This window comes from Neoarius graeffei, chromosome 12, assembly GCF_027579695.1.
Source record: "Neoarius graeffei isolate fNeoGra1 chromosome 12, fNeoGra1.pri, whole genome shotgun sequence".
Taxonomy (NCBI): domain Eukaryota; kingdom Metazoa; phylum Chordata; class Actinopteri; order Siluriformes; family Ariidae; genus Neoarius; species Neoarius graeffei.
This window is the reverse complement of record NC_083580.1, coordinates 18,357,270-18,384,208: the sequence shown is the minus strand read 5'-3', so window position 1 is coordinate 18,384,208 and position 26,939 is coordinate 18,357,270. Positions and strand designations below refer to the sequence as shown.

The 26,939-nt window shown below is 39.8% G+C and overlaps 1 protein-coding gene across 4 annotated transcripts in view; it reads left to right on the top strand.

Annotated features, from left to right (window-relative positions):
- LOC132895242 (soluble lamin-associated protein of 75 kDa-like) overlaps positions 1 to 26,939 on the top strand; it is a 57,957-nt gene that overhangs the window by 17,823 nt on the left and 13,195 nt on the right. For all 4 annotated transcript variants that reach the window (XM_060935601.1, XM_060935600.1, XM_060935604.1 and 1 more), the window contains 6 exons: positions 4,222 to 4,321; positions 6,368 to 6,453; positions 10,366 to 10,537; positions 20,217 to 20,393; positions 23,884 to 24,006; positions 26,212 to 26,297. In XM_060935601.1, the coding sequence (XP_060791584.1) occupies positions 4,222 to 4,321; positions 6,368 to 6,453; positions 10,366 to 10,537; positions 20,217 to 20,393; positions 23,884 to 24,006; positions 26,212 to 26,297 (744 nt within the window). The remainder of the gene's footprint in view (positions 1 to 4,221; positions 4,322 to 6,367; positions 6,454 to 10,365; positions 10,538 to 20,216; positions 20,394 to 23,883; positions 24,007 to 26,211; positions 26,298 to 26,939) is intronic.

Below are 26,939 nucleotides of genomic sequence, written 5' to 3'. Positions count from 1 at the left end.
CTCCTCAGAGGAACACAGGATTGGTGTGGTGTTTTTCTTTGACCAGTCATGGTCTAACGAAAGAAATGGAGAATACGTACAAAAATACAACACTATAATATAGCAAAGAGTCATAAATATTCATGATTAACTTTACTTTGAAAAGTTTTGTAAGGTGTTTATGATGAAATACAAAAAAAAAAACCTTCACTAATGAGTAATGAATTATGTATACTATGTGCAGTAGTGTTTCACATCATTAAAGAACAACAAAAAGACTAACCCTTAAGTTATTAGGGGAAGGCATGGCGTAATGGTTAGAGAAGCAGCTTTGGGACCAAAACGTCGCCGATTCAATTGAAAACCAGCAGGAGTGGCTGAAGTGCCCATGACCAAGGCATCTAATCCACAACTGCTCCCCAGGCTATGCTGCGTATGTTGTACATCGCTCTGGATAAGAGCGTCTGCTAAATACCTGTAATGTATTTAACAAAGAGTTTGATTTTATTGTTTAAACCCTTATCTATATAGTTACAATATATCCAAAGCATTCAATCTACCTGGACATGTTACATTGGTACAAAGCAGGCTGTCAAATAAATGTAAACATTACATAGAATAATAATTAAGAAGAAGAAGAAAGCAGTAACATTGCTTGTATTGCATAAAACTTGGAAGGTGATCTTGTCAAGTAGCAAAAACGTGCAGTGCCTTGCATAAGTAGTCATGCTCATTTAAATTTTTCTACCTAAAATGCACTTTTTCCCCCCAATTATTTGATTGTTACTACTACGGTATCTGCCTAGCATTTGAATGCACATAACTTTTTTTTTTAATTGTTACAAAAAAAAAGCAATTAAACATAGAAGCAGACATTTATAGGTTCTGTAAGTATTCGCCCCATGGGTCAATACTTAATAGACTCACGTTTGGCTGCAATTACAGCTGCAAGCCTTTTGGTATATTTGTCTATCTGTTTTTTTGCACAACTATATGCTGATATTCTTGCCATTTCTTCTTGGTAAGATTGCTCAAACTGTGTCAGATGGACTGTTGTGGAATGTTAAAATACATATCATGGGTAAATTCAGGAGCAAGATCAATGTAATTCTCCTATTTTATATTAAACTTTGGTCAAATATCTGTCACATTTTGCATTTTGTGCAATTTTTTTTTTACCTTGCGGAATACCAGAAAAATTCAGTTGAAATCAAGCCATTTGAGGCGAATTGGTCCGCCTCTGAAAAAACTTGGCATTTGGATTTCCCGGGAAACGTTGATTTTCGTGACGTCACGTGCGGAACGCCTCCTTCTGAATCCTACGTCAGCGCTGGTTTGTTTATGAGAAAACGACCTGGTGGTTTTCTGCAAATTTCTTCAACGTTATTACATAATTATTAAAATGGTTAACAGATGTATGGTAGGAGGGTGTAGCAACACCAATCATGATGGGATTAGTACTCATCGTTTCCCAAAAGACCGGACAATGAGAGAGAAATGGGAGCGCTTGGTCTACACAGGCTGTGCACTGAAACCGTGTAAAGCTCTCGCAGCCTGCTGGCGCTTCCGCAGGTGACGTCACGAACCTGGCTCCAGACTCCCTTGGGATTTTTCCAGACACATTTTGTTATTTTATTTTTTTCTGCTGTAGACACAAGGCCTTGTGCAAAATTACCCTTCTGGATGAGTGTGTAAAGGGACATACTTTCATATTAAAAAAAAAAACGAAATTGGTCCAAAATATGCACTTTAAGTCTTGCCACAGATTCACATTGAGATTGAGATCTGGGCTTTGACCAGAGGTGGACGAAGTACCCAACTTCATTACCTAAGTCAAAGTACAGATCCCACTGGTCAAATGTTACTCTGATACAAATGAAAGTTGTTCAGTCAAATTTTTACTCAAATTAAAGTACTGAAGTACTTGCTTTTAAAAATACTTAAGTATTAAGAGTACCTTTTCTGTCAACGCACTGTATTATTGCCACAATGCGTACAAAACCTAATGCTTCTGAAGCAACCTACTGAACTCACTGACTAGCTTGTAGAACCTGTAGAATAAACACCTTTAAACACAGATTTCTACATTCTGTTTATTTGGCAGGATTATGCTAAAATATATTTCTGAAAGGACTTCAGATAAGTTAACATTATTCATGTTAGCATAACTCCGTTTTTACATGCTAACTAACAGTGTCCAAGTTAACTAGCTATGTGTTAACGTTAGCCGTAGACAAGGCTACGGCAGCTTGGCGGGCAAATCCATAGAAAGTCATTTGACTAACTGAGACTGCATAGCTATTTCAATGTTATCGCTAGCTCTAAAAGCACAAACAACTTCGTTGCAAGCTTTCTTTTGGAATAAAACGTTTACATACCTCAATATGCTTCCGCAGGTTGGCCGGCAAGTTTTTATAGGCCATGATGTGGTTCGTTTTAGGCAAACAAGGCAAACGACTAAAACAAAACTAATCTTTAATCTGTACAGAAAACTGAAACATGGGTTCATGGGCCATGGGTGTGTGCATTCCCCAGAAGTACCACCTCCTTCCGTTTGGCCATCAACTAATCATGTTAAATAATGCTGCTGAGAAATCACTGAACTTGATTTTATCCAGTCTATGGACGTGACGTGACCCTAGTGATTACTGATCGGCTGTCTCGGTGTCCCCTGCGAAAAAAACAATTACGTTTTAGAAAAGAAGATAAAAAACATCCACTTTCAAAGCTGCTTCATAGTAACGAGTAACGAGGACCTTGATAGAAATGCAGTGGAGTAAAAAGTACAATATTTGTCTTTCAAATGTAGTGAAGTTAAAGTCATAAGTTTCCAAAAAAAATAATACTCGAGTAAAATACAGATACTCAAAGTGTACTTAAGTACAGTACTCAAGTAAATGTACTTCGTTACTGTCCACCTCTGGCTTTGATTGGGCCATTCTGACACATTCACATCCGCACATGCAGATTTTTGCAAATTGTTGATGCATATCTCGTCTCATTATCTCTAGCCGCTTTATCCTGTTCTACAGGGTCGCAGGCAAGCTGGAGCCTATCCCAGCTGACTACGGGCGAAAGGCGGGGTACACCCTGGACAAGTCGCCAGGTCATCACAGGGTTGTTGATATATATAATACCAGTTAAGTCAAAGTTTAGTTCCAGGTTTTAACACTAAAATATCTTTGAGGTTAAATACCAATACCAATGCCAGATGCTGTGTACTGTAGGTTACATAGTTGCCTCCTGCAATCAATGGCAAAATCTTATAAGGCAGATAAAAATGATGGAAGAGCAGACAGTTTTGCATTGGATGGCTTGATTACTATCTACCAAAAAAAACCAACTTTACCTTAAAGGGGACATAGTATAAAAAAAACTCACTTTTTCGGTGCTTGTGCACATACATTTGGGCATCTGGAGTGCCGACTAACCCATAAACTCTGAAATAAGAAAACCCGGTCAGTCAGGTTCTTTTGGGCATGAGGAAAAGTGCCACCTGATTGGCTGGCAGAAGAGAAGGGCGGGATGAGCAATGACATCATTTAAAGGAACAGGCACTGAAATCGGCTGTTTTGAACAAGGCTGTTTAGACAGGGTGAGAAGTGTGCTATGGTGCTTTATCCTTGTGGTATTTTGACACAAGCATGTCACAGATATTTCATTAAGACCTCGGGGAACTGTGTCAGCATGTGGAAAATGGGTATGTCACCTTTAAACTCTTCTTCTTTTGGCTGCTCCCGATTAGGGGTCGCCACAGCGGATCTTTCGTCTCCATTGCTCCCTGTCTTCCTCATCCTTCTCTACCACACCTGCCACTTTCATGTCCTCTCTCACCACATCCATGTATCTCCTCTTTGGCCTTCCTCATTTTCGTTTGCCTGGCAGCTCCATCCTCAACATTCTCCTTCCCACATGCTCTGCATCTCTTCTCAGGATGTGCCCATACCATCTCAGTCTCATCTCTCTTAGCTTAATTCCCAAGCTCTCCACATGTGCTGTCCCTCTGATGTGCTCGTTCCTTATTCTGTCCAACCTTGTCACTCCCATTGCAAACCTTAACATCCTCAACTCCGCCACCTCCAACTTTGCCTCCTGTCTCTTCGTTAAGGGTAAACTAATTGCCCTAAAACAGTAAAGTTTGTGTCGCGGGAATTCTGGTTTGGTAAACTGCTAGCCCGCTTGATAGTTGAAAAAAGTTAATGTTGACTCAGCGACTCACTCTAAGTGTTGCATCCTTTTCAGATTCAGCTCAGCTTGTCCAATATGGGCCCTGTTCCTCTGTATGGAGTTGATTCCCAGCACAATGTCCTGGCTCTGTTTACCCCACGAGACCAATCCACAGGTCACAGCCTCTTCTTTTATCATTTATTAGTGTTAAAGTTCACATATAATTTTAGTAATTACTGAGCACATATCTGTTTTTAATTCAGCAGTATTCATAGTCAAGTCCTGTACGTACAGTATAATTGGAACAAATTGACTCTTGTAGTTGGATGAACTCCGAGGTCCTTCAGTGAAAGAAGATCTGTTGAATATTGAACGTCACAAATGACGTTTGAGCTGGCTAAGACCATATTGTGTCATGTCAGTCTACGTAGTCCGATCACACGGGTGGTGATGGGACACTGGCCCAGTTGCTAGTTGGCTCAGGTACGAGTATTAGTTTGTTTGTAATTGCCTGGTGGCTGAATGATCTGAGAAAGGAAAAGGAAAAGGACTTGAATAGCCTGCACAGAGCCCTGACCTCAACACCACTGAACACCTTTTGGGATGAATTGGAACACCAACTGCAAGCCAGGCCTCATCACTCCACATCCGTGACCTGACTTCACTTATGCTCTTGTGGCTGAATGAGTCAAGTCAAGTTTATTTCTATAGCGCTTTTAACAATCAACATTGTCGCAGAGCAGCTTTACAGAATTTGAATGATTTTAAGCATGAGCTAATTTTATCCCTAATCTATCCCCAATGAGCAAGCCTGTGGCGACGGTGGCAAGGAAAAACTCCCTCAGACGACATGAGGAAGAAACCTCGAGAGGAACCAGACTCAAAAGGGAACCTATCCTCATTTGGGCAACAACAGACAACATGACTATAACATTAACAGTTTTAACATGAAGTCAGTTTCGCTGATGTTATAAACTCTTCAGTTGATGGAAACTTGAGTGCAAAACTGTTCATGACAACTGCAGTCCTAAAGTTAGCAAGTCAACTCTAGTCCTCAGCCATAAAAGCATTACTGTAAGAGTCCAGAACATCTTCCAAGTGTGACTTTCAACTGTCCATATGGGGCCGTCCTCCACAGGAGCGATATGATGAGACCACAGCCAGACACAGGGCATCAGGATGGATCAGGCAGGTTCGAGGAGCAGAAGAGGTCAGCATCTTGATCTCAGGATTGACATGTAACTCAGAGGAACAGACGGGGGGGAACGGGACACAGGTTGTTGGGTATGCCCAATGTCACCTGAATAAGAAGAAACGGTATTCATTTTGCGCTGAGTGCAAGCAGGGACTCTGGCAAAACTAACTATGACAGCATAGCTAAAAGGGGAGAGCCAGAAGGTAACACAGGCATGAGGGAGCCCCGGGACATAAAGCAGCAGCCACTACACCATCAACAAACTCGAGTGAGCAAGCAAGTGGGGGACTGACAGCATCCATACATCCCAGTTTACCAAAACACTCCGTCTGAGGACCCTCCAGATCTACTCCTTTACCTCATAAACACTATTAACAAAAGGCTTGACTAAACAGATATGTTTCCAGCCTAGACTTAAATGCTGGGACTGTGTCTGAGTCCTGAACACTACTTGGAAGGCTGTTCCATAACTGCAGGGCTTTGTAAGAAAAGGCTCTGCCCACTGATGTAGCCTTCACTATACGAGGTACCAGCAGATAGCCTGCACCTTTTGATCTAAGTAGGTGTGGCGGGTCATAAAGGACCAGAAGTTCGCTCAGGTACTGTGGCGCGAGACCATTCAGTGCTTTAAAGGTCAATAGTAGTATTTTCTAATCAATACGAAATTTGAATGAGCACAAATCTCCAGAGTCACATTCCAAAATCTAAAGAAAAGCCTTCCCAGAAGACTGGAGGTTATTATAACAAGCAAAGGGCGACTAAATCTGGAATGGGATGTTCAGAAACTGCATGTGGGTACAATGGTCATGTGTCCACAAACATTTGACCATATAGTATATTATGAGTTGAGACTTTTATATCTGGGCTTTAAATTTTGGGGAAATAACAGAGATTTCTTATTTTTTGACCTGTACATACCGTATGTATTACAGAGGCTGTTCATGTAAATAGAGTCCTACTCAAATGAGACTCCTTGTGAAAAATGCTACTTTCTCTGTACTCACGTTCTTTTCTTTCTCACTCTAGCTGTGGCTTTTTATCTGAACAATCAGTGGTACTCTGTGGAAGATATCCTCAAAACAACAAACTCCACACGAGAAGGCCTTGTCAAGGTAGGACATTGCCTGCTCTTGTGATTCAGTCAATGATTTGATTGACTTTCTTTGTCTCCCTTCATTTAAAATTTTTTTTTTCCAAAGATGAAATTAGCATGGTCAATAGCAGTTAAATAATTCTGTCAAATAAAGGTCTGTTAATGTGACTTACTTTATGAAAGCAATGCGGAGATGCACCAATCAGCTGTCACATTATGACCACTGAGAGGTGAAGTGAATAACACTGATTATCTCATTATAGTGGCACCTGTCAAAGGGTGGGATATGTTAGGCAGCAAAAGAACAGTCGGTTCTTGAAGTTGATGTGTTGGAAGCAGGAAAAATGAGCAAGAGTAAGGATCTGAGCGACTTTGACAAGGGCCAAATTGTGATGGCGAGATGATTGGGTCTGCGCATCTCCAAAATGGCAGGTCTTGTAGGGCGTTCCTGGTATGCAGTGGTTAGTGGTCCAAGGAAGGAAACCGGTGAAGCTGTGACAGGGTCATGGGTGTCAGGTTCACTGATGCGCACGGGGCATGAAAGCTAGCACATATGATCCAGTCCTGTAGAAGAGCTGCTGTAGCACAAACTGCTGCTGAAAAAGTTCATGTTGACACCTTTGTTTTAGCCAGCATTAACTTTTTCAGCAGTTTGTGTGACAGTATACTGAGGTCAGGGGCTGTTACACATTGCCAGATGTTTGGGGTTTGTAATGTTATTCTGTCCTATATGCACACAAAGCTTTTCTCACATCATTCTGTTTTCATTCCTCTGTTTTCACTACATGGTTATATTTCTTTCTATCAGTAACTTGTGAGGCTCTGGTGGCATACCCTAGCCACGTTAACATTAGGTAAAATAGCTGGTCGTTCAACAGCCACTGACTGAGTAATGTTACTTTCATCTGTACCCGTGTTTCCATTAACCTGCTTGTCGCGCAATTTGAAAACGCAAACTGAAAAATAAGTAATGGAAACAGGTGAATTAAAAAACAAACAAACCCTGAAATATCACAAAGTTTTTATGCTCGCATGAGGTGGTTTTTCAGGCGATTTGATAAAGCAATAGTTTGCAAAATTGAAATGGAAACATGTTTTTCGCATTTAAGTCACATTAACGTGACATGAAGAGCAATTGGAACACCTGCCTTTTTCAAAAAGAGCTCTCTCTAAGAGCTATCGTGAGAAGAGAAAATCCAGCTTTAATCACATAACTTTACTTAATGGAAACAGACCAATCGCAACTTTGTTACAACCCCGATTCCAAAAAAGTTGGGACAAAGTACAAATTGTAAATAAAAATGGAATGCAATAATTTACAAATCTCAAAAACTGATATTGTATTCACAATAGAACATAGACAACATATCAAATGTTGAAAGTGAGACATTTTGAAATTTCATGCCAAATATTGGCTCATTTGAAATTTCATGACAGCAACACATCTCAAAAAAGTTGGTACAGGGGCAATAAGAGGCTGGAAAAGTTAAAGGTGCAAAAAAGGAACAGCTGGAGGACCAAATTGCAACTCATTAGGTCAACTGGCAATAGGTCATTAACATGACTTGGGTATAAAAAGAGCATCTTGGAGTGGCAGCGGCTCTCAGAAGTAAAGATGGGAAGAGGATCACCAATCCCCCTAATTCTGCGCCGACAAATAGTGGAGCAATATCAGAAAGGAGTTCGACAGTGTAAAATTGCAAAGAGTTTGAACATATCATCTACAGTGCATAATATCATCAAAAGATTCAGAGAATCTGGAAGAATCTCTGTGCGTAAGGGTCAAGGCCGGAAAACCATACTGGGTGCCTGTGATCTTCGGGCCCTTAGACGGCACTGCATCACATACAGGCATGCTTCTGTATTGGAAATTACAAAATGGGCTCAGGAATATTTCCAGAGAACATTATCTGTGAACACAATTCACCGTGCCATCCGCCGTTGCCAGCTAAAACTTTATAGTTCAAAGAAGAAGCCGTATCTAAACATGATCCAGAAGTGCAGACATCATCTCTGGGCCAAGGCTCATTTAAAATGGACTGTGGCAAAGTGGAAAACCGTTCTGTGGTCAGACGAATCAAAATTTGAAGTTCTTTATGGAAATCAGGGACGCCATGTCATTCGAACTAAAGAGGAGAAGGACGACCCAAGTTGTTATCAGCGCTCAGTTCAGAAGCCTGCATCTCTGATGGTATGGGGTTGCATTAGTGCGTGTGGCATGGGCAGCTTACACATCTGGAGAGACACCATCAATGCTGAAAGGTATATCCAGGTTCTAGAGCAACATATGCTCCCATCCAGACGACGTCTCTTTCAGGGAAGACCTTGCATTTTCCAACATGACAATGCCAAACCACATACTGCATCAATCACAGCATCATGGCTGCGTAGAAGAAGGGTCCGGGTACTGAACTGGCCAGCCTGCAGTCCAGATCTTTCACCCATAGAAAACATTTGGCGCATCATAAAACGGGAGATACGACAAAAAAGACCTAAGACAGTTGAGCAACTAGAATCCTACATTAGACAAGAATGGGTTAACATTCCCATCCCTAAACTTGAGCAACTTGTCTCCTCGGTCCCCAGACGTTTACAGACTGTTGTAAAGAGAAAAGGGGATGTCTCACAGTGGTAAACATGGCCTTGTCCCAACTTTTTTGAGATGTGTTGTTGTCATGAAATTTAAAATCACCTAATTTTTCTCTTTAAATGATACATTTTCTCAGTTTAAACATTTGATATGTCATCTATGTTCTATTCTGAATAAAATATGGAATTTTGAAACTTCCACATCATTGCAGTCCGTTTTTATTTACAATTTGTACTTTGTCCCAACTTTTTTGGAATCGGGGTTGTCTATCAAAAATGTTAAAATATCACTTATAATTTCCAGGAAACTGCAATGGAAACCCCACTTATGTTTCGTCAGTATCCCATTTTATTCGTGAAGAAAGGGCTCATTGACCAACATTTTTTGTCAGCGTTTTCATTGGCTTCTTTATAAACACAAATGACCAATATGAGAAATTGGCTGGTTTTCTCATTTCATCCTTTCAACCCTGAAACATAAAATGAGATCACTGCTCTCCCTGTAACCGACTACTAACCGATTCTGGCTGAACTGCACCCTCAGCTCCTGCTCCACCACTCCAAGGAGCAGCAAAAAACATTCTGATGTCCATCAACATTTAGCTAGTCTAAATAAGCCGGAATTGAAGTGAATACACAAAACCTCAGATGTAGTGGGAAACCTATAGTATGCTTTTTAAAATTATATAAATCATTGAATTTTATACATACCGGTAAACTAATGTTTATCTATTGACATTAGCCAGCTAACATTGTTAGCTATCTGCCTGATAGAAAATTATGATGATTTCAAACTTTAGACAGATTAATTACAATATAGTTAAATAACATGGTACTTAGGTTAACCATGGTAACTGTGTCAACAAAAGTTTTACCTCTCATGTCCTAATAAGTATTTGTAAAACCTGAGAGATCAGGGAATGTAGTTGGTGTGTGTATGTGTGTGCGCATTTGATGAGAATCAAAATGAAACAGTTGAACATATACTCATCGAAAGTATGTGATGGTAATGTTAACCTACGCCATGGTCCCACCATTCAAAAGATTATGTGACCTACATCCAGCAGGACAGATTTGGGCTTTCAGCCCAATAGCCTGGCCCTAGACACGCCCCAGTGCAACATTAAGTTTAAAGAATATACAAATTATAATAATTGGCTGTTCAAGGCCCTGCGATAACTTGGCGACTTGTCCAGGGTGTACCCCGCCTCTCGCCCATAGTCAGCTGGGATTGGCTCCAGCTTGCCTAGAACACGATAAGCGGCTACAGATAATGGATGGATGGATGTTTAAGGCCAGAGTCAGGTAGGAAATTGAGGTCTATTTTATTTATCACTCCAAGGTGAAGTCTGTGGGTGAGAGGATCATCCTGTTTGTGTTGAACTGCATTGTTTACCGCACTAAAGAGGTGGGACGTGGAGAGATGCCCTTTCTGTGCCACAGTGAAAACGACTACGCCAAAATCTTCTGGAAGGATGGCCAAGCTGTGGGCTTCTACTCAGTCAAACCAAAAGGTCTGTTTACCCTCTTAATATCTGCAGCTAATTATTCAATAGTTTATACATCATAGCCATTATAGTGTATCTTGATCGCCCTCTAGTGGAGATCTGGTGAATTTCTATGTTACAGTGGTGTTTAGTCCTATAATACAGTGTAACCTAAACAAAGGACACAAATTCAGATACATTTTTAAAACACACACGTGACAATAAATTGCCTCGTTCATTCATTTTGTTGCTCTGCTGCCCCTTCTGCAGGTATTTATTTGTATTTTCATGTAAATATCAACGTTACCATAGGAAAATAAAGTGAGCACAGAAAAAAAAATACTTCTTTACGTTTACATGTTTCTATTTCACTATATTTATCAACTCTGGTGGAATTATATATAAATTAGTAATTTTTTGCATCAAATATATAGATTGCTGGTCCAGACACATCACATTCATAACAACAGTTTTTTTCTTAATGATGTATATCCAAAACAGGAAATGTATTCAAATTAGGGTCCAACCGTTAAGGGATTTTTGACACCAATACTGATAACGTTAAAAATGAGCCGATACTTCCCCCTCAACAAAAGACAAATGTCTTCATTCAAATAGAAATATATTAAACAAGTGTTGCCAGGCAAAACAAACCTTACCCGGTAGCACTTATGATGCATATGAAGGAAGATATCGTGAAAAAACGATTTTGACCCTTTTTGATGACCTTGACCTTGATTTTGACCTTGTGTGTGAACATACTTGGCCAATAAACATAGTTCTCTGCTGCTGTCAGCCAATCAGAACACACTGTACTGCTTACTGCTGTCAGCCAATCAGAACACACTGTACTGCTGTCAGCCAATCAGAACACACCGTACTGCTGTCAGCCAATCAGAACACACCATACTGCACGATTGTTACACTCTTACATTTTTACAACAGAATGACATATGGCTACTACCTCTACAGTGGTGCTTGAAAGTTTGTGAACCCTTGAGAATTTTCTATATTTCTGCGTAAATATGACCTAAAACATCATCAGATTTTCACACAAGTCCTAAAAGTAGATAAAGAGAACCCAGTTAAACAAGTGAGACAAAAATATTATACTTGGTCCTTTATTTATTGAGGAAAATGATCCAATATTACATATCTGTGAGTGGCAAAAGTATGTGAACCTTTGCTTTCAGTATCTGGTGTGACCCCCTCGTGCAGCAATAACTGCAACTAAACGTTTCCGGTAACTGTTGATCAGTCCTGCACACCGGCTTGGAGGAATTTTAGCCCGTTCCTCCGTACAGAACAGCTTCAACTCTGGGATGTTGGTGGGTTTCCTCACATAAACTGCTCACTTCAGGTCCTTCCACAACATTTCGATTGGATTAAGGTCAGGACTTTGACTTGGCCATTCCAAAACATTAACTTTATTCTTCTTTAACCATTCTTTGGTAGAACGACTTGTGTGCTTAGGGTTGTTGTCTTGCTGCATAACCCACTTTCTCTTCAGATTCAATTCATGGACAGATGTCCTGACATTTTCCTTTAGGTATAATTCAGAATTCATTGTTCCATCAATGATGGCAAGCTGTCCTGGCCCAGATTCAACAAAACGGACCCAAACCATGATACTACCACCACCATGTTTCACAGATGGGGTAGGGTTCTTATGCTGGAATGCAGTGTTTTCCTTTCTCCAAACATTATGCTTCTCATTTAAACCAAAAAGTTCTATTTTGGTCTCATCCATCCACAAAACATTTTTCCAATAGCCTTCTGGCTTGTCCACGTGATCTTAAGCAAACTGCAGACGAACAGCAATGTCTTTCTCCTTGCAACCTTGCCATGCACACCATTGTTGTTCAGTGTTTTCCTGATTGTGGACTCATTAAAATTAGCCAATGTGAGAGAGGCCTTCAGTTGCTTAGAAGTTACCCTGGGGTCCTTTGTGACCTCGCTGACTATTACACACCTTGCTCTTGGAGTGATCTTTGTTGATCAACCACTCCTGGGGAGGGTAACAATGGTCTTGAATTTCCTCCATTTGTACACAATCTGTCTGACTGTGGATTGGTGGAGTCCAAACTCTTTAGAGATGGTTTTGTAACCTTTTCCAGTCTGATGAGCATTAACATCGCTTTTTCTGAGGTCCTCAGAAATCTCCTTTGTTCGTGCCATGAGGACACTTCCACAAACATGTGTTGTGAAGATCAGACTTTGATAGATCCCTGTTCTTTAAATAAAACAGGGTGCCCACTCACACCTGATTGTCATCCCATTGATTGATTGATTGTAAACACCTGACTCTAATTTCACCTTCAAATTAACTGCTAATCCTAGAGGTTCACATACTTTTGCCACTCACAGATATGTAACATTGGATCATTTTCCTCAATAAATAAATGACCAAGTATAATATTTTTGTCTCATTTGTTTAACCGGGTTCTCTTTATCTACTTTTAGGACTTGTGTGAAAATCTGATGATGTTTTCGGTCATATTTTTGCAGAAATGTAGAAAATTTTAAAGGGTTCACAAACTTTCAAGCACCACTGTATATGAAGCAGTAGCCACAAAAACCTTGACCGGATGACACCCCCCCCCCCCCCCCCCCCCCCCCAAAATGTTGGAGGTTCTATTTGAGACCAATGCCCAACTATCCTGGAAGTTTCATGAAGATTGGTCCAGCTGTTTTCCCATAAGATCATTTAACAAAACAAACAAAGAAACCCCACCGAAAACAATACCTCGCCCCCTGGTGGACTCTGTCCCGGGCGAGGTAAATATTGTGAATAGTCCAAAAGTAGTCAAGCAGGTCTACATGGGGGGAAAAAAGCACCCCCCCAAAAAAACAAACAAACAAACAAACAACCACCACTTTTAACTAGGTACACAACAGAATTCCTTCCTTATATACATAACTATTCATCTGGACACATGCACATTTATTACCTCTCCTGGGATGGAGTCCAACAGGAGGCGAGGTATTGTTTTCGGCGGGGTTTCTTTGTTTGTTTCTTTGTTTTTTTGTCAATGATCTTATGGGAAAACGGCTGGACCAATCTTCATGAAACTTTCAGGATAGATGGGCACTGGTCTCAAATAGAACCTCCAACATTTTGGGGGTCATCCGGTCAAGGTTTTTGTGGCTACTGCTTCATATAGAGGCGGTAGCCACTATGTCATGGTGCTGTAAGAATGTAACAATCGTGCAGTACAGTGTGTTCTGATTGGCTGAGAACAGTACGGTGTGTTCTGATTACTGCTCTCAGCCACAGTGTGTTCTGATTGGCTGAGAGCAGCAGAGAATCAGAACCATGTTTATTGGCCAAGTATGTTCTCACACAAGGTCAAGGTCACCAAAAAGGTCAAAATCTTTTTTTCGCGGTATCCTCCTTCATATTCATCCTAAGTGCTACCGGGCGAGGTTTGTTTTGCCTGGCAACACTTGTTAATTGTGTTTTATAGACTACTTAATTAGGAAAAAAGTTTAATCCATCTCCATCACTGAAATATAGCGTATATGCAATGTTAATATAACTATGAAATATTTTTATTTATAAAGGTACTGTACAAAAAATAATTTGTCAACTTAAAGATACAATTTATACATGTATGCTATTGATTTATGCGTACAACTGAAACTGACTCTCTTTTTAAAATGGCTGAAATCCTTCATCTGTTTTGACATGCCTTTGCTATTCTGATCTCTGCTTGGTTCAGCTGATTGTTGTGGAGTTGCAGTGTGTCCTCTGGTGGACAAACTACACAATGACAACACTTATAAAATCCATCGTCTGGCTCTCTTTTCCTTTTTTTAAACTGTCATTTATCAGCCACTATAAATGCCGACGTCAATTTATCGCTAGTTAGCTTATATCGACTGATGATATCGGCACTTTGGTTTATCAGTCAGGCCTTAATTCAGATCTATACTTTTAGTGTTCATTCAGGTCTCTTTCATGTTATACATATGATGCTGTTTGTGATGGTATTTAAAATTCGCAGGGTTTGTAGAACATGTGTAATCTCCAGCAAAAGTTTGCACTTTTGATGTCACATCCAAAAATTGTTAGTGTGAAGAATTTTATCTTAACACTCATTGGGCCCCTTAATATTAATCGGGTATTGTTTGAATGTCCTGAGTGTTTGTTGAGGATGTGGATTTCTTTATGGCCACGAAGTTGCCCATATGATGATGGTGAATTCCAGCATGATAACACACCACGTCATAATGCACGAGTTGTCTTAACCGGGTTACATGAACATGATACAAGTTCAGTCATGTTCAGTGGCTTCTCCAGTGGACAGATCTAAATTCAATTGAGTACTTTGTGTGTGTTAGAATGGGAGATTTACAGCATGAATGTGCAGCTGACAAACCTGCAGCGATGATATGATGCCATCATGTCACATGGAAAAGAATTTTAAAGCTAGACTGCCTTTCAGATTTTTCAAGTTTAGGTCATAAAAAGAATTTTCACTGACACTCAATTATTTTTGTTTGGTGGACCGAAAGCTACTGAATTCGAATCATAGACTTCCAATTTTATTAGTTTTTTTAAAAATAGAACAATTAATGAATTTAGGGCCACGTGGCCCTAAATTCTCCGCTATTATTTCTTGCTTCACTATGACCCGATACAAGATACTACGTCATGCATCACGTGGTGGGCTTTCCCCATTTGCACAAGGCATTGTGGGATACAAATTTGAGACAGGAGAAGAAAATGGAGGATGTGACTGAAACATCAAAGACTGACTATAGTAACGGAAAACGAGAAGACGACGTTATGTTGCGAAGGAAAGGAAACACAGGACCGAACTAATAAATATCGGCAGTCAGTGAGCACCTCTGTGTGATCAGCTGTTCGTTTAGCGACAGAACGATGCAACGGTCAAGGTAAGCCTGTAGATGGAAGTAATGCAACACTGTGGATGCCAGCTGCTGTAAAACCCAAAAGAAGAAGGAAAAGAAGAAGAAGCAAGTAAATCTGCGCACAGGGGCGGTCCTGGGGGCGGGCCGCCCGGGCAGCCGCCCGGGGCGGCATCGCGGGGGGCGGCACGAGCGCGGGCGCGAAAAAAAAAAACGGTCCCAAAAAAAAAAAGGTCCCCCCCCCAAAAAAACCCCGAAAAAAAAAAACCAAGACGGGCAGGGGGGTGAACATTTTGGATGGGGAAGCCCAATACCAAAGTTGCGCAGGTGACGTCATCAGTGTGTGTGTACCTAACTTGTAGCCCCATAATATGCACAATCCCACCAGCGGAACGTTGTACTAGTCATCAAAAAGACTTTACTACCATAGTACTACACTACTATGACATTACACAGAGTCTTAAGTAATACATTACGACTTGATCATTGCCCTTCTGGTAACAGCAAATTTATAACGGGCCGTGTCCGCGACGTACAACACACGACGATAAATGTTTAAATGACCATGTAAAGCTGTTAGTGTTGTGACATTCGCGAACGAACCGATTCTTTTGAACGGCTCCTAGGCATGAACGATGAGAACCGAGTCTCGAGCTGGGGGAGCCGTTCTTTCTGTCGTTCTTTTTTGCCCAAGGACAAGAAGTAGGCTAAACAGCATTTGCCTTTTATTTATTCAAGTTTTATCTGTTTGCCTAATAGTTCAAATTGTTTTGTATATAGTTTATAATGTTGTGTGATATTAATGATAATGTTGTGGGAAAACTACTTTGCACAGACGTTCATTTAATTTATTCTTTCGTCATTTTGTTTGTTTTGCATGGACATTCATTGAAGCCCTCATTGTTTTTTAATGGTTATTTATGAGCGTTTAGGGGTTACAATAATGTAAGTCTAGGTTGCTTTATATAAAAGGTATGTCCAGAAATATCGATGTCACTGTCTAAGCAGAGGGATCTGGCTTCTTTAGACGCTGTCTTCTTAAAACTGAATAAATATTTAAAAAGAGCCAAATGAGCCAGTCTTTTGAACGGCTCTTTTCAAAGAACGGATCACAAAGATGCGGATCCCATCAAAGAGCCATAAATCCCATCTCTAAAAGCTGTTAACATTCTGTTGGCTAATACAGAGCCCAACGCGGGGGGGGCTTTACGAGCGCGGGCGCAAAAAAAAAAAAGGTCCCCCAAAAAAAAAACCCCGAAAAAAAAAAACAAGAAGGCCGGGGGGGCGCCAGCAGGGGGTTTCGCCCGGGGAGTACCGTATTTTTCGGACTATAAGTCGCACTTTTTTTCATGATTCGGCTGGCCATGCGACTTATACTCCGGTGCGACGTATATATGTTTTTTGTTTTTTTTTTTTCACCGTGGAATAACTGGAGCTGATGCTGAGTCTGACGACAGCCACGCAGAAGAAGAGGAAACGGCGCTTCATCTGCCGCTGGAGGCAGAGTTGTTCAGAAGCGACACCGAGGATGAGGAATTCAATGGATTTGCTGATTTGGAGTGAAATCATCAGCTTGATAAACTTGATTGACCTGTGTTTTATTATTAATGATAGGCCTATAGTTATTTAAATAAGTTATGTAGTGATTTTAGGCAGTGCTTAATTTGTGAAGTGGGAGGTCCCAGAACGCAGGAGGTGGGTGGGTCCGGCGACTCAAAAAAAAAAAAAAAAAAAAGGCGGGGGATGGTTTACTATAACTTTACGCACATGCGCTTATTGTGTGTGTAAAATAATAATAATAATAATAATAATAATATCAGACATTATGATCTTAGAAAACGCTTTAGTGACAGTTACAGACAGTAATATGTCGTGATATTATATTATAAAATATTAATTTTTATTAGTCTATATATTAAATTATATATTACATTTATCTTCTAAAATAATAGACTGTACTTATCACAACCGGTTTATTTCACCATTGGAGATCAGATCACACAAGACATGAGTTAAATGACTCATTTTAAGGATTTAAGTAGGGGATTTAAAAGCGGTTGTTGTTGGGTTTTTTTTTTCACTAGACGGTTGTTTTTACTATCGTACCTGTCTTTGGAGATGATATACCTATAGCCTACTTGACCTCTGATTTGATGAAATAAAATTCGACAAAAATGAAGAATGACACTCCTCGATGATGACTGCAGCTTTAATAACCCAGATGAAAGAGCCATGGGGCGATAATAAGCCCTACCGGTAAAAATATTCTAAAAGCAAACTGATTAATGCATCAGTAATAGGCTACTAATATTAGTTATAATAATAATATAGGCTATTAGTAATAACGATAGTGATAGTATTAAAGATAGTAGTAGATATTTAAAATAATCAGACTAGGCTACTTACAGGGCAAAGGGCACGTTATCACTGCTCAGCTGTTCGTTTATTAAATAAACAATGCAGTCGTGCAGTAACCACGCGCCGCTTATCAGATAGAATCACAGATTCTATGGATAGAATAACCCTTCAAAAAAGTGCGACTTATAGTCCGGTGCGACGTATATATGTTTTTTTCGTCTTCATAATGCATTTTTTGGCTGATGCGACTTAAACTCCGGAGCGACGTATAGTCCGGAAAATACGGTAAATCACTCTAGGATCGCCACTGTCTGCGCATGCGCACACCGGACTTCCTCTGTTTGTTTGACTGCACAAGTTCATCCATGTTATTTGCTTGGGAATCCCCTCAAATAACTTCCCAGCCACAGAATAGCCTGATGTTTTTTTTAAAAGATATTGCAGAAATAAACATATATCACAATGACCAAATTTCAGAGTGAACTAAATTTCACCAATTTTATGAAATCAAAAGGCCGTCTAGCTTTAAAGCTAGATGTTCCCAACAATGGACCTTGTGGAATCCAGGCCACAAAGAACTGAGGCTGTTTTGAGAGCAGAGGGAATTCCTGCTCAGTGTTTGTATGGTGTTCATAATAAAGTGGCTGTTGAGTATGTAATGGAATGCTTTTATTGTGGTTCAAGAAAATAATCTTAATTCTTAAATACAACCCCGATTCCAAAAAAGTTGGGACAAAGAACAAATTGTAAATAAAAACGGAATGCAATGATGTGGAAGTTTCAAAATTCCATTTTTTATTCAGAATAGAACATAGATGACATATCGAATGTTTAAACTGAGAAAATGTATCATTTAAAGAGAAAAATTAGGTGATTTTAAATTTCATGACAACAACACATCTCAAAGTTGGGACAAGGCCATGTTTACCACTGTGAGACATCCCCTTTTCTCTTTACAACAGTCTGTAAACGTCTGGGGACTGAGGAGACAAGTTGCTCAAGTTTAGGGATAGGAATGTTAACCCATTCTTGTCTAATGTAGGATTCTAGTTGCTCAACTGCCTTAGGTCTTTTTTGTCGTATCTATCGTTTTATGATGCGCCAAATGTTTTCTATGGGTGAAAGATCTGGACTGCAGGCTGGCCAGTTCAGTACCCGGACCCTTCTTCTACGCAGCCATGATGCTGTAATTGATGCAGTATGTGGTTTGGCATCGTCATGTTGGAAAATGCAAGGTCTTCCCTGAAAGAGATGTCGTCTGGATGGGAGCATATGTTGCTCTAGAACCTGGATATACCTTTCAGCATTGATGGTGTCTTTCCAGATGTGTAAGCTGCCCATGCCACATGCACTAATGCAACCCCATACCATCAGAGATGCAGGCTTCTGAACTGAGCACTGATAACAACTTGGATCGTCCTTCTCCTCTTTAGTCCGAATGACACGGCGTCCCTGATTTCCATAAAGAACTTCAAATTTTGATTTGTCTGACCACAGAACAGTTTTCCACTTTGCCACAGTCCATTTTAAATGAGCCTTGGCCCAGAGAAGACGTCTGCGCTTCTGGATCATGTTTAGATACGGCTTCTTCTTTGAACTATAGAGTTTTAGCTGGCAACGGTGGATGGCACGGTGAATTGTGTTCACAGATGATGTTCTCTGGAAATATTCCTGAGCCCATTTTGTGATTTCCAATACAGAAGCATGCCTGTATGTGATGCAGTGCCGTCTAACGGCCCGAAGATCACGGGCACCCAGTATGGTTTTCCGGCCTTGAGCCTTACGCAAAGAGATTCTTCTAGATTCTCTGAATCTTTTGATGATGATATGCACTGTAGATGATATGTTCAAACTCTCTGCAATTTTACACTGTCGAACTCCTTTCTGATATTGCTCCACTATTTGTCGGCGCAGAATTAGGGGGATTGGTGATCCTCTTCCCATCTTTACTTCTGAGAGCCGCTGCCACTCCAAGATGCTCTTTTTATACCCAGTCATGTTAATGACCTATTGCCAATTGACCTAATGAGTTGCAATTTGGTCCTCCAGCTGTTCCTTTTTTGTACCTTTAACTTTTCCAGCCTCTTATTGCCTCTGTCCCAACTTTTTTGAGATGTGTTGCTGTCATGAAATTTCAAATGAGCCAATATTTGGCATGAAATTTCAAAATGTCTCACTTTCGACATTTTGATATGTTGTCTACGTTCTATTGTGAATACAATATCAGTTTTTGAGATTTGTAAATTATTGCATTCCGTTTTTATTTACAATTTGTACTTTGTCCCAACTTTTTTGGAATCAGGGTTGTACTAATTTATTAGAATTTTGTTTCCAGAACTTGAGTCTTCCGTCTCATACTCAAGTCTTATGTGACTTGAATCTGAGTCACTAATATGAATAGAAGAAATGCAACTGAAATATGACTTTTGTTAATGTTTCATTCATTTATTCTTTGTGTGTGTGCCTCTTGCAGGCGTTTGGGATGACTCTTTGAGGCAGGAATACTTCCTTCCTGTCATGGACTCCATATTTGTGAGGAAAGCTCACCGGGGAAAAGGCTATGGGCTGCAGATGCTGGAGGATTTTGTGGATTCTTTTAAAGAGGATGATCTTGGCCTCAAGTACCCTTTGTCTCCAGCTATGGCAAAGTGTTAGAGAGAATTTTTTTTTAAATTTAAATTGTTGGGTTTATATTCATGTTTGGGAGTTTCTAACATGCAGATCACATGAGAAAATGATGTGGGACAGAATATTTTGACTAACATGGTACTTCAGATGTCAGATCTATAATACAATGTTATAGTCTGAAATAATAGACCTCTTATTTATTTAAACAACCAGTGTGACATGGACTGGACCTAGATAGTCACTGCACCTTAAAGGAGATGTGCAGAACCTTTATTTTAAAATACATTTCGGAGTGGATAGTATCTCCACCCTTGACTCTTGTATGCTGCATAAATGGGAATTAAGAAAATATACTTTTGAGAGTTAAAATCGACCGCAAAGTTGGCATTCGAGCTGCCCCGCTGAGCCAGCCAGCCCTGAGCGCATGACGTCACAGCGGGAACCGGTTTTAAGACCGAGGCCTTTTACAGCTATAGACCAAAGTCATATAAATAGAAATTTATGGTGAAAGTAAGAAATACCGTTACCCACTTGCTCAACTAAGACTGATTTGACTTCAATGATTGTGGGTCGACTCTCATTAAAACAGGATAGGTGTTATAACTTATGCAGCTACATGTACATGAATGCATTTTCACTGATAAAATGTAAAAGGCTAATTACGTATATAATCAGATGAACTGAGACAATCACATTCTGAAGCAAATTAAATAATCTTATACCGGAAACTTAAACACAATACAAGTTACATGTATTAATCTAAATGCAGGTAAACAACGTGTTGTTTTTATATCTAAATGAGAGTCGGAGCTTACCCGTCTGCGTTCTCGCTTCTTGAAGGCCGATCTTGTGGCTGATTGTTTTGAAACAATCTGACTTTCAGTTGTTCGTTCAGTTCTCCGTCTATTCACTTCTTCCACGTAAGGGCGAGATGGCAGCAATATCCAGTTTAGAAATCAGATGGCTGCTCCACTCGTTCTACATTTTCTCCATATGGAATACTCCACCATTATTGCTGGGCTCAGGCAATTACTAAAACCTGGGACGGAATGGAACATCACCGGTTTTAGCAACAACCGCGGGGAGGTCACTGTCCAAGCGATATGTCCTGTCCCATCCCGGCCCGGGTTTTACCAACAACCCTCGGCTCACGCTCCAGGAGAACTGGTGCAACTGAACTTACTTTCGTTTTAAAAAATAAATACTTTCCTTTTCTTGTAGTTTTCTTTAACTGTTGGTACTGCACTCTTTCAATACGGGCTTATAGCCAATGCTCCTCAACAGATCAGAGGTTTCGTACCTTCAGTAAAATGTGCAGAGCAGAGGAGAGACCACTTTGTAGGCGCCCGATGTACCTGTGAACTTCTTGCAAAACGCATCCAAATCTTTGTAGTTTGAACATTCTCGGGCCATGAATGCAACATAAATCCACCTTCTGTCATATTGCTGGCACATCTACATGGCATGGCGATAAATTAGTTCAAAATGGAGGATCGGAGTTGCAGTCAGCTCTGTGTTTTAGTATAGCGGAAATGGCAATGAGACTGATAGACTTCCTGCTGTGACGTTACGGACGTCAAGGTCATTCACTCAGACCGCTACGTATATAAATCACTTTAATCGTAAAAATTACTATATTAGATTTATTGTTAACGCTTAAAACTATTCCTGTGCCATTCTTTGGGTCTCAAGGCGTTTATAAACGAAAGTGAGGCCATGGTGCTGCGTATATGCTTTAAGTCTCTGTCCCATGATGTCTCTAGAAATCTGGTAACAACTCTGAGACATTAGTAATCAAAGTTCTGTTTATCTCTTCAATGTTTGAATGCTTGCGTTCAGCAGTCCATGAATTAACAAGGCAGTTTCTGCAGTTTTTCAAGTCGTAGAGTTTGTGACCATAGTGTAGCTTGTGTGAATTGAAGTGTTGGCTAAAATGTGTCACTCTGTGAAATGTGTTCAAAACGGGCAACCAGGTTGACACATTTTTTTTGGTGGTGTTCATGCCAAAATTGGGCTTGTTTGGGGGGGAAAAAAGCAAAGAAAATGTAAAAGAACATTTAAATGGTAGGTTTATGATTGTATATTAATTCTGGTGTTGAATATCTGCAAGTGGTTTATTTACAACAGGGTTGTCATTATAAATCTGTCTCACTGATCAAGTGATTCATGCTTTTTTTTTTTTAAATAAATGTCCAGGCAATATTGTATCACAAAACATGAAAAATTTCCTGATGGTGTTTGAACAGAATATTCACGTAGATTTTAATTTCATGTGAAAGGTGAATATGTTCTATCTCAGTCTTCACCAGTTGATTGTTGATATTCTTATATTATTCTTAAGTACGGGGTGTTTAAAAAAATTTTTGACTATTTGAGATGTAAATATCCCAGAAACTATATAGTCTAGGCAAATGAAACTGAACAGGCTTAATTTTGAGCAATATAAGATTTATTCCTCAAAATTTGAACGAGAAATTCAAAATGTATGTGGAGTCCATGAACGATTTCACAAATTTTCAATATTCGCTAACCCGCTCGCTCGACCGTCTCTTCCGATGCTGGTGGTCGTCCAGATCCTTTTGTCCTGCAGACACAGCCTTCCTCTTTGAACTTTTTGTGCCGTGTCCAAATCTGCATTGCAGTTGGTGCATTTTTACAGAATTCTCTCATAAATGCACGCTCCACAGTCTTGTTCGACTGTGTTCGAGCGTACTCTAACACACAAAACGCCTTTTCTTTTCCAGTGAATGGCATTTCTATACCTAAAAAGATATAAACATAAACTTTTGACCCGTTTCCACACATGCTGTTAAAATTTGAGGTCAATTGAACGAGAATTGGCAAAGTTATTACATTGTGAAATGATATCAAATTTTTTGAAACACCTTGTATTACTTATTATTCTTAAGTATTTTTTGTAATGGACCACAAAGTTACATTTATTTATGCAAATAATGCTTTGTCTAATAGATATAAATTTGCATAAATGTGCTTATTACAATTATTTCATGCCATTAACATAAATCCAACAATAATCTCCATTTTGGGAAATTTCTTCTAATTAGGGATATGGATGAACAGAAACTGAGATTTTTGGTTGTGAATATAGAACACACTGCTCCCAAAAACAAGTTTTTTAGAAAAAAACCCCCAACAAATTCAAAAATGTTTAATGTGTTTCCTCTATAGTCAATAGCTTTACTTTATTTAATCATTATAAGCCCTAATAGTGAAATTTAAAAAAAATAAAAATTCTGTTTAGGTTTGAGTATTTATTTACTACTGTGTAAGAGAAGACATGTTTATAGATGTAATTTTCCAAAAATATGAAAAATAATCGACCAAAATGATCACTGCTATCTATTACATCTTGCCTTAAAAATAAACGACCGAGTAAAGTCTTTTTTTTTTTTCCTTCATAATTGAACATAGTGGATTTATATTTTGTAGAAGACAAAGATGCCTTTTATTTTCTAATCTGTAAACAATTCAAAATTTCTTCCTCTCTGCAGTGTGTAGGCATTATCTGGACCTTCACCCGGCGGATGTAGATCTATTCTGGGAGGTTGAAGGCATCGGTGGTCCCTACCAGAGAAAAAACGTGGCCTATATACTCGCCTCTAGACCACTGAATGGTAAATGATCAAATCTGTTTGGCTTCTATATGCCAGTCAGCTCAGATATTTGCACCTGTTTGGCATAACACACTGTGACACGATGTTTGAGGAGAAACTGCAAGTTTTGGCCAAAACATGTTCGTATAAAGTGCTGTGGAAAAAATGTTTGCCCGCTACTTTTGTGGATTTTTGCACCGAACGTCATCAGATCTTTAACCAAAACAAAATAATGCCTAAATGGGACCCTGAGTAAACAAAGAACGCAACAATGTGATGTACAGTATGTTTCATGTCTTTATGAAAGAAAGTTATGCAACACCTAGTGTGCACCTGTGTGAAAAAGTGAACTAATAACTGCTTATCCTCCCTTTAGCAGCAATAACCGAAACCAAATACTTCCTGTAGTTATTGATTAGTGTCTCAGAATGCTATGGTGGAATTTTGGCCCACTCCTCCTTCCAGAACTGCTTCAGCTCAGTGCCATTTGTAGGCTTTCAAGCATTAACCGTGCATTTCAGGTTCTGCCACGACAACTGGATGGGATTTAGATCTGGAGATTGACTCGGCCATTCCAAAACTGGTTTTCACCAGACATAATGGGACCTGTGTCACCAAAAAAGTTCCACTTCTGATTAATCTGTCCATCAAACATTGTTCCAGAACTCTTGAGGATCAGCTAGGTGCTTCTTGGCAAACTCGAAATGAGCATTCATGTTGTTCTCAGCGAGCAATGATTTCTGCCTTGAGACTCCCATTTTGATACTATGATATTCTGCCATGTATTCCATTTTTCCTCAGTGTCTTTCTGATAGTAGAGTCATAAATATTAACCTTGCCCCAAACAAGAGACGCCTGAAGATCTTATACTGGTTTATGTCTGTCCGTCCATATCTCCGTCCGTCCGAAACACCCTTTTTCTCAGCAGCCACAAATCATTGGTACTTGGTACCAAATTTCAGCTTGGGGTTCTGTACTGTATATACCGTTTTCAGGTCTGTCGCACATCGACTTCCTGTTTACCAACTGAATGTATTTACGAAACATCTAGCGTGGCTTTACAAAATTTTTGTAACATTTTTCTCAGCAACTACAAATCACAACTGCTTGATATTTGGTACTGAGCTTCAGCTTGGGGTTCTATACCGTGTATACCGTTTTCAGGTCTGTCGCACATCGACTTCCTGTGTACTGACAATGTATTTACAAAACATATGTTATGGAAATTTTGTGAAGCCACACTATTTTTCTCAGCAACTACAAATCACAACTGCTTGATATTTGGTACTGAGCTTCAGCTTGCGGTTCTATACCATGCATACCGTTTTCAGGTCTGTTGCGCATCGACTTCCTGTTTACCAACTGAATGTATTTATGAAACAGGTAGCGTGGCTTTACAAAATTTTCATAACGTTTTTCTCAGCAACTACAAATCACAACTGCTTGATATTTGGTACTCTGCTTCAGCTTGGGGTTCTATACCGTGTATACCGTTTTCATATAGCGTGGCTTTACAAAATTTTCGTAATGCTTGCAACTACAAACTACACTGCTCTTTACTTGTTTCAGGGCTAATTATTTGTTGAAGTCAACATTCATAACAAGTGTCCTATTCCTTCGATTGCTTGCATTCTGATACAAGCGAGAGCGGGGGGATACATAAGTGAGCAGTAGCTCACAGTTGATCTTACTGGACTGGATGTTGCTCTAGGGTTCTTTGTGACTTCCTGGATACTTTTATACCTTGCTGTATGAAAGAACTTAGCAGGTTGACCACTCTTGGGAAGATCCTCCAAACTTTCTCCATTTGGACAATATGGTCCTGATTGTAGTTTGGTAAAGCCCCAGAGCCTTAGAAATGGCTTTGCACACTTTTTTTTTTCACACTGATCGACTTCAACAGCTTTTAGCAGAGGTTTTCAGGAACTTCCTTTCTTTGTAGCATGGTGTGGCTGACTTTACAACCTATCTAAAATTATCCCTTTAATTTGGTTGCATTACCTGGCAGGGCAAGCACTTTTTCCACACATGAGATGATTGCATAATTGATACCTTGCACATTTAAAGAACTGAAAGAAGCAACAAACCTTGGCGTCAATTTTCCTGCCAGACTAACGGATTTGTGATACAACCGGAATTGTTTTATGATTTGATTACATTTGTGGGTTATTTATTAATTGCTAATAGTTACTTCTATGCTTTGTAATGAAGTGTATATTCTTAAAGGTGGCTATGATGAGGATAATAGGCAGAACGGCGGTATGGCAGAGGACAAGTTGGAGAAATCAAAGGACATCATTCTTAACATCACTGTATGTTCATTCTATTGTTTTAGATCATTGATCGCCTTGTACGATATAGATTTTTCCCTGCTCATTACTTTCCATTTTCAAGTGTCCTGATAAACAATCTTAAGGTCCGGTCCCACAATACCGATAACTATAACTACAACTACAATGATGGACTATGAATAAGTCGGTTCCCTGCAGTTTATGTGGTTGGTGCTCACACCAGACCGATAACGATACCTATAGCCCAGGCCTGGGTTTATTCGTCTCATCTCATCATCTCTAGCCACTTTATCCTGTTCTACACATTTACAGGCAAGCTGGAGCCTATCCCAGCTGACTATGGGCGAAAGGCGGGGTACACCCTGGACAAGTCGCCAGGTCATCACAGGGCTTGGGTTTATTCGTATCGGTGAAATTGCTTCTGGAGTGATTTTTCCAGGCCTGGACCTGGTCCGATAAAACATCTGACCAATCAGGTAATTATTTACATGTGACGTTGTCTGAGCACATGCTATTTTCCCTGGGCATCTTTGTACATCCTTGCTGCATCATGAGGTCACGGAATACGGATTCACGGAAAATAAAAAAGTATAATACAAAGCACGGATGTTTTATTCATAGATATGTGATTTTCCGTGAAATATCAATAGTAAATTAATAAAG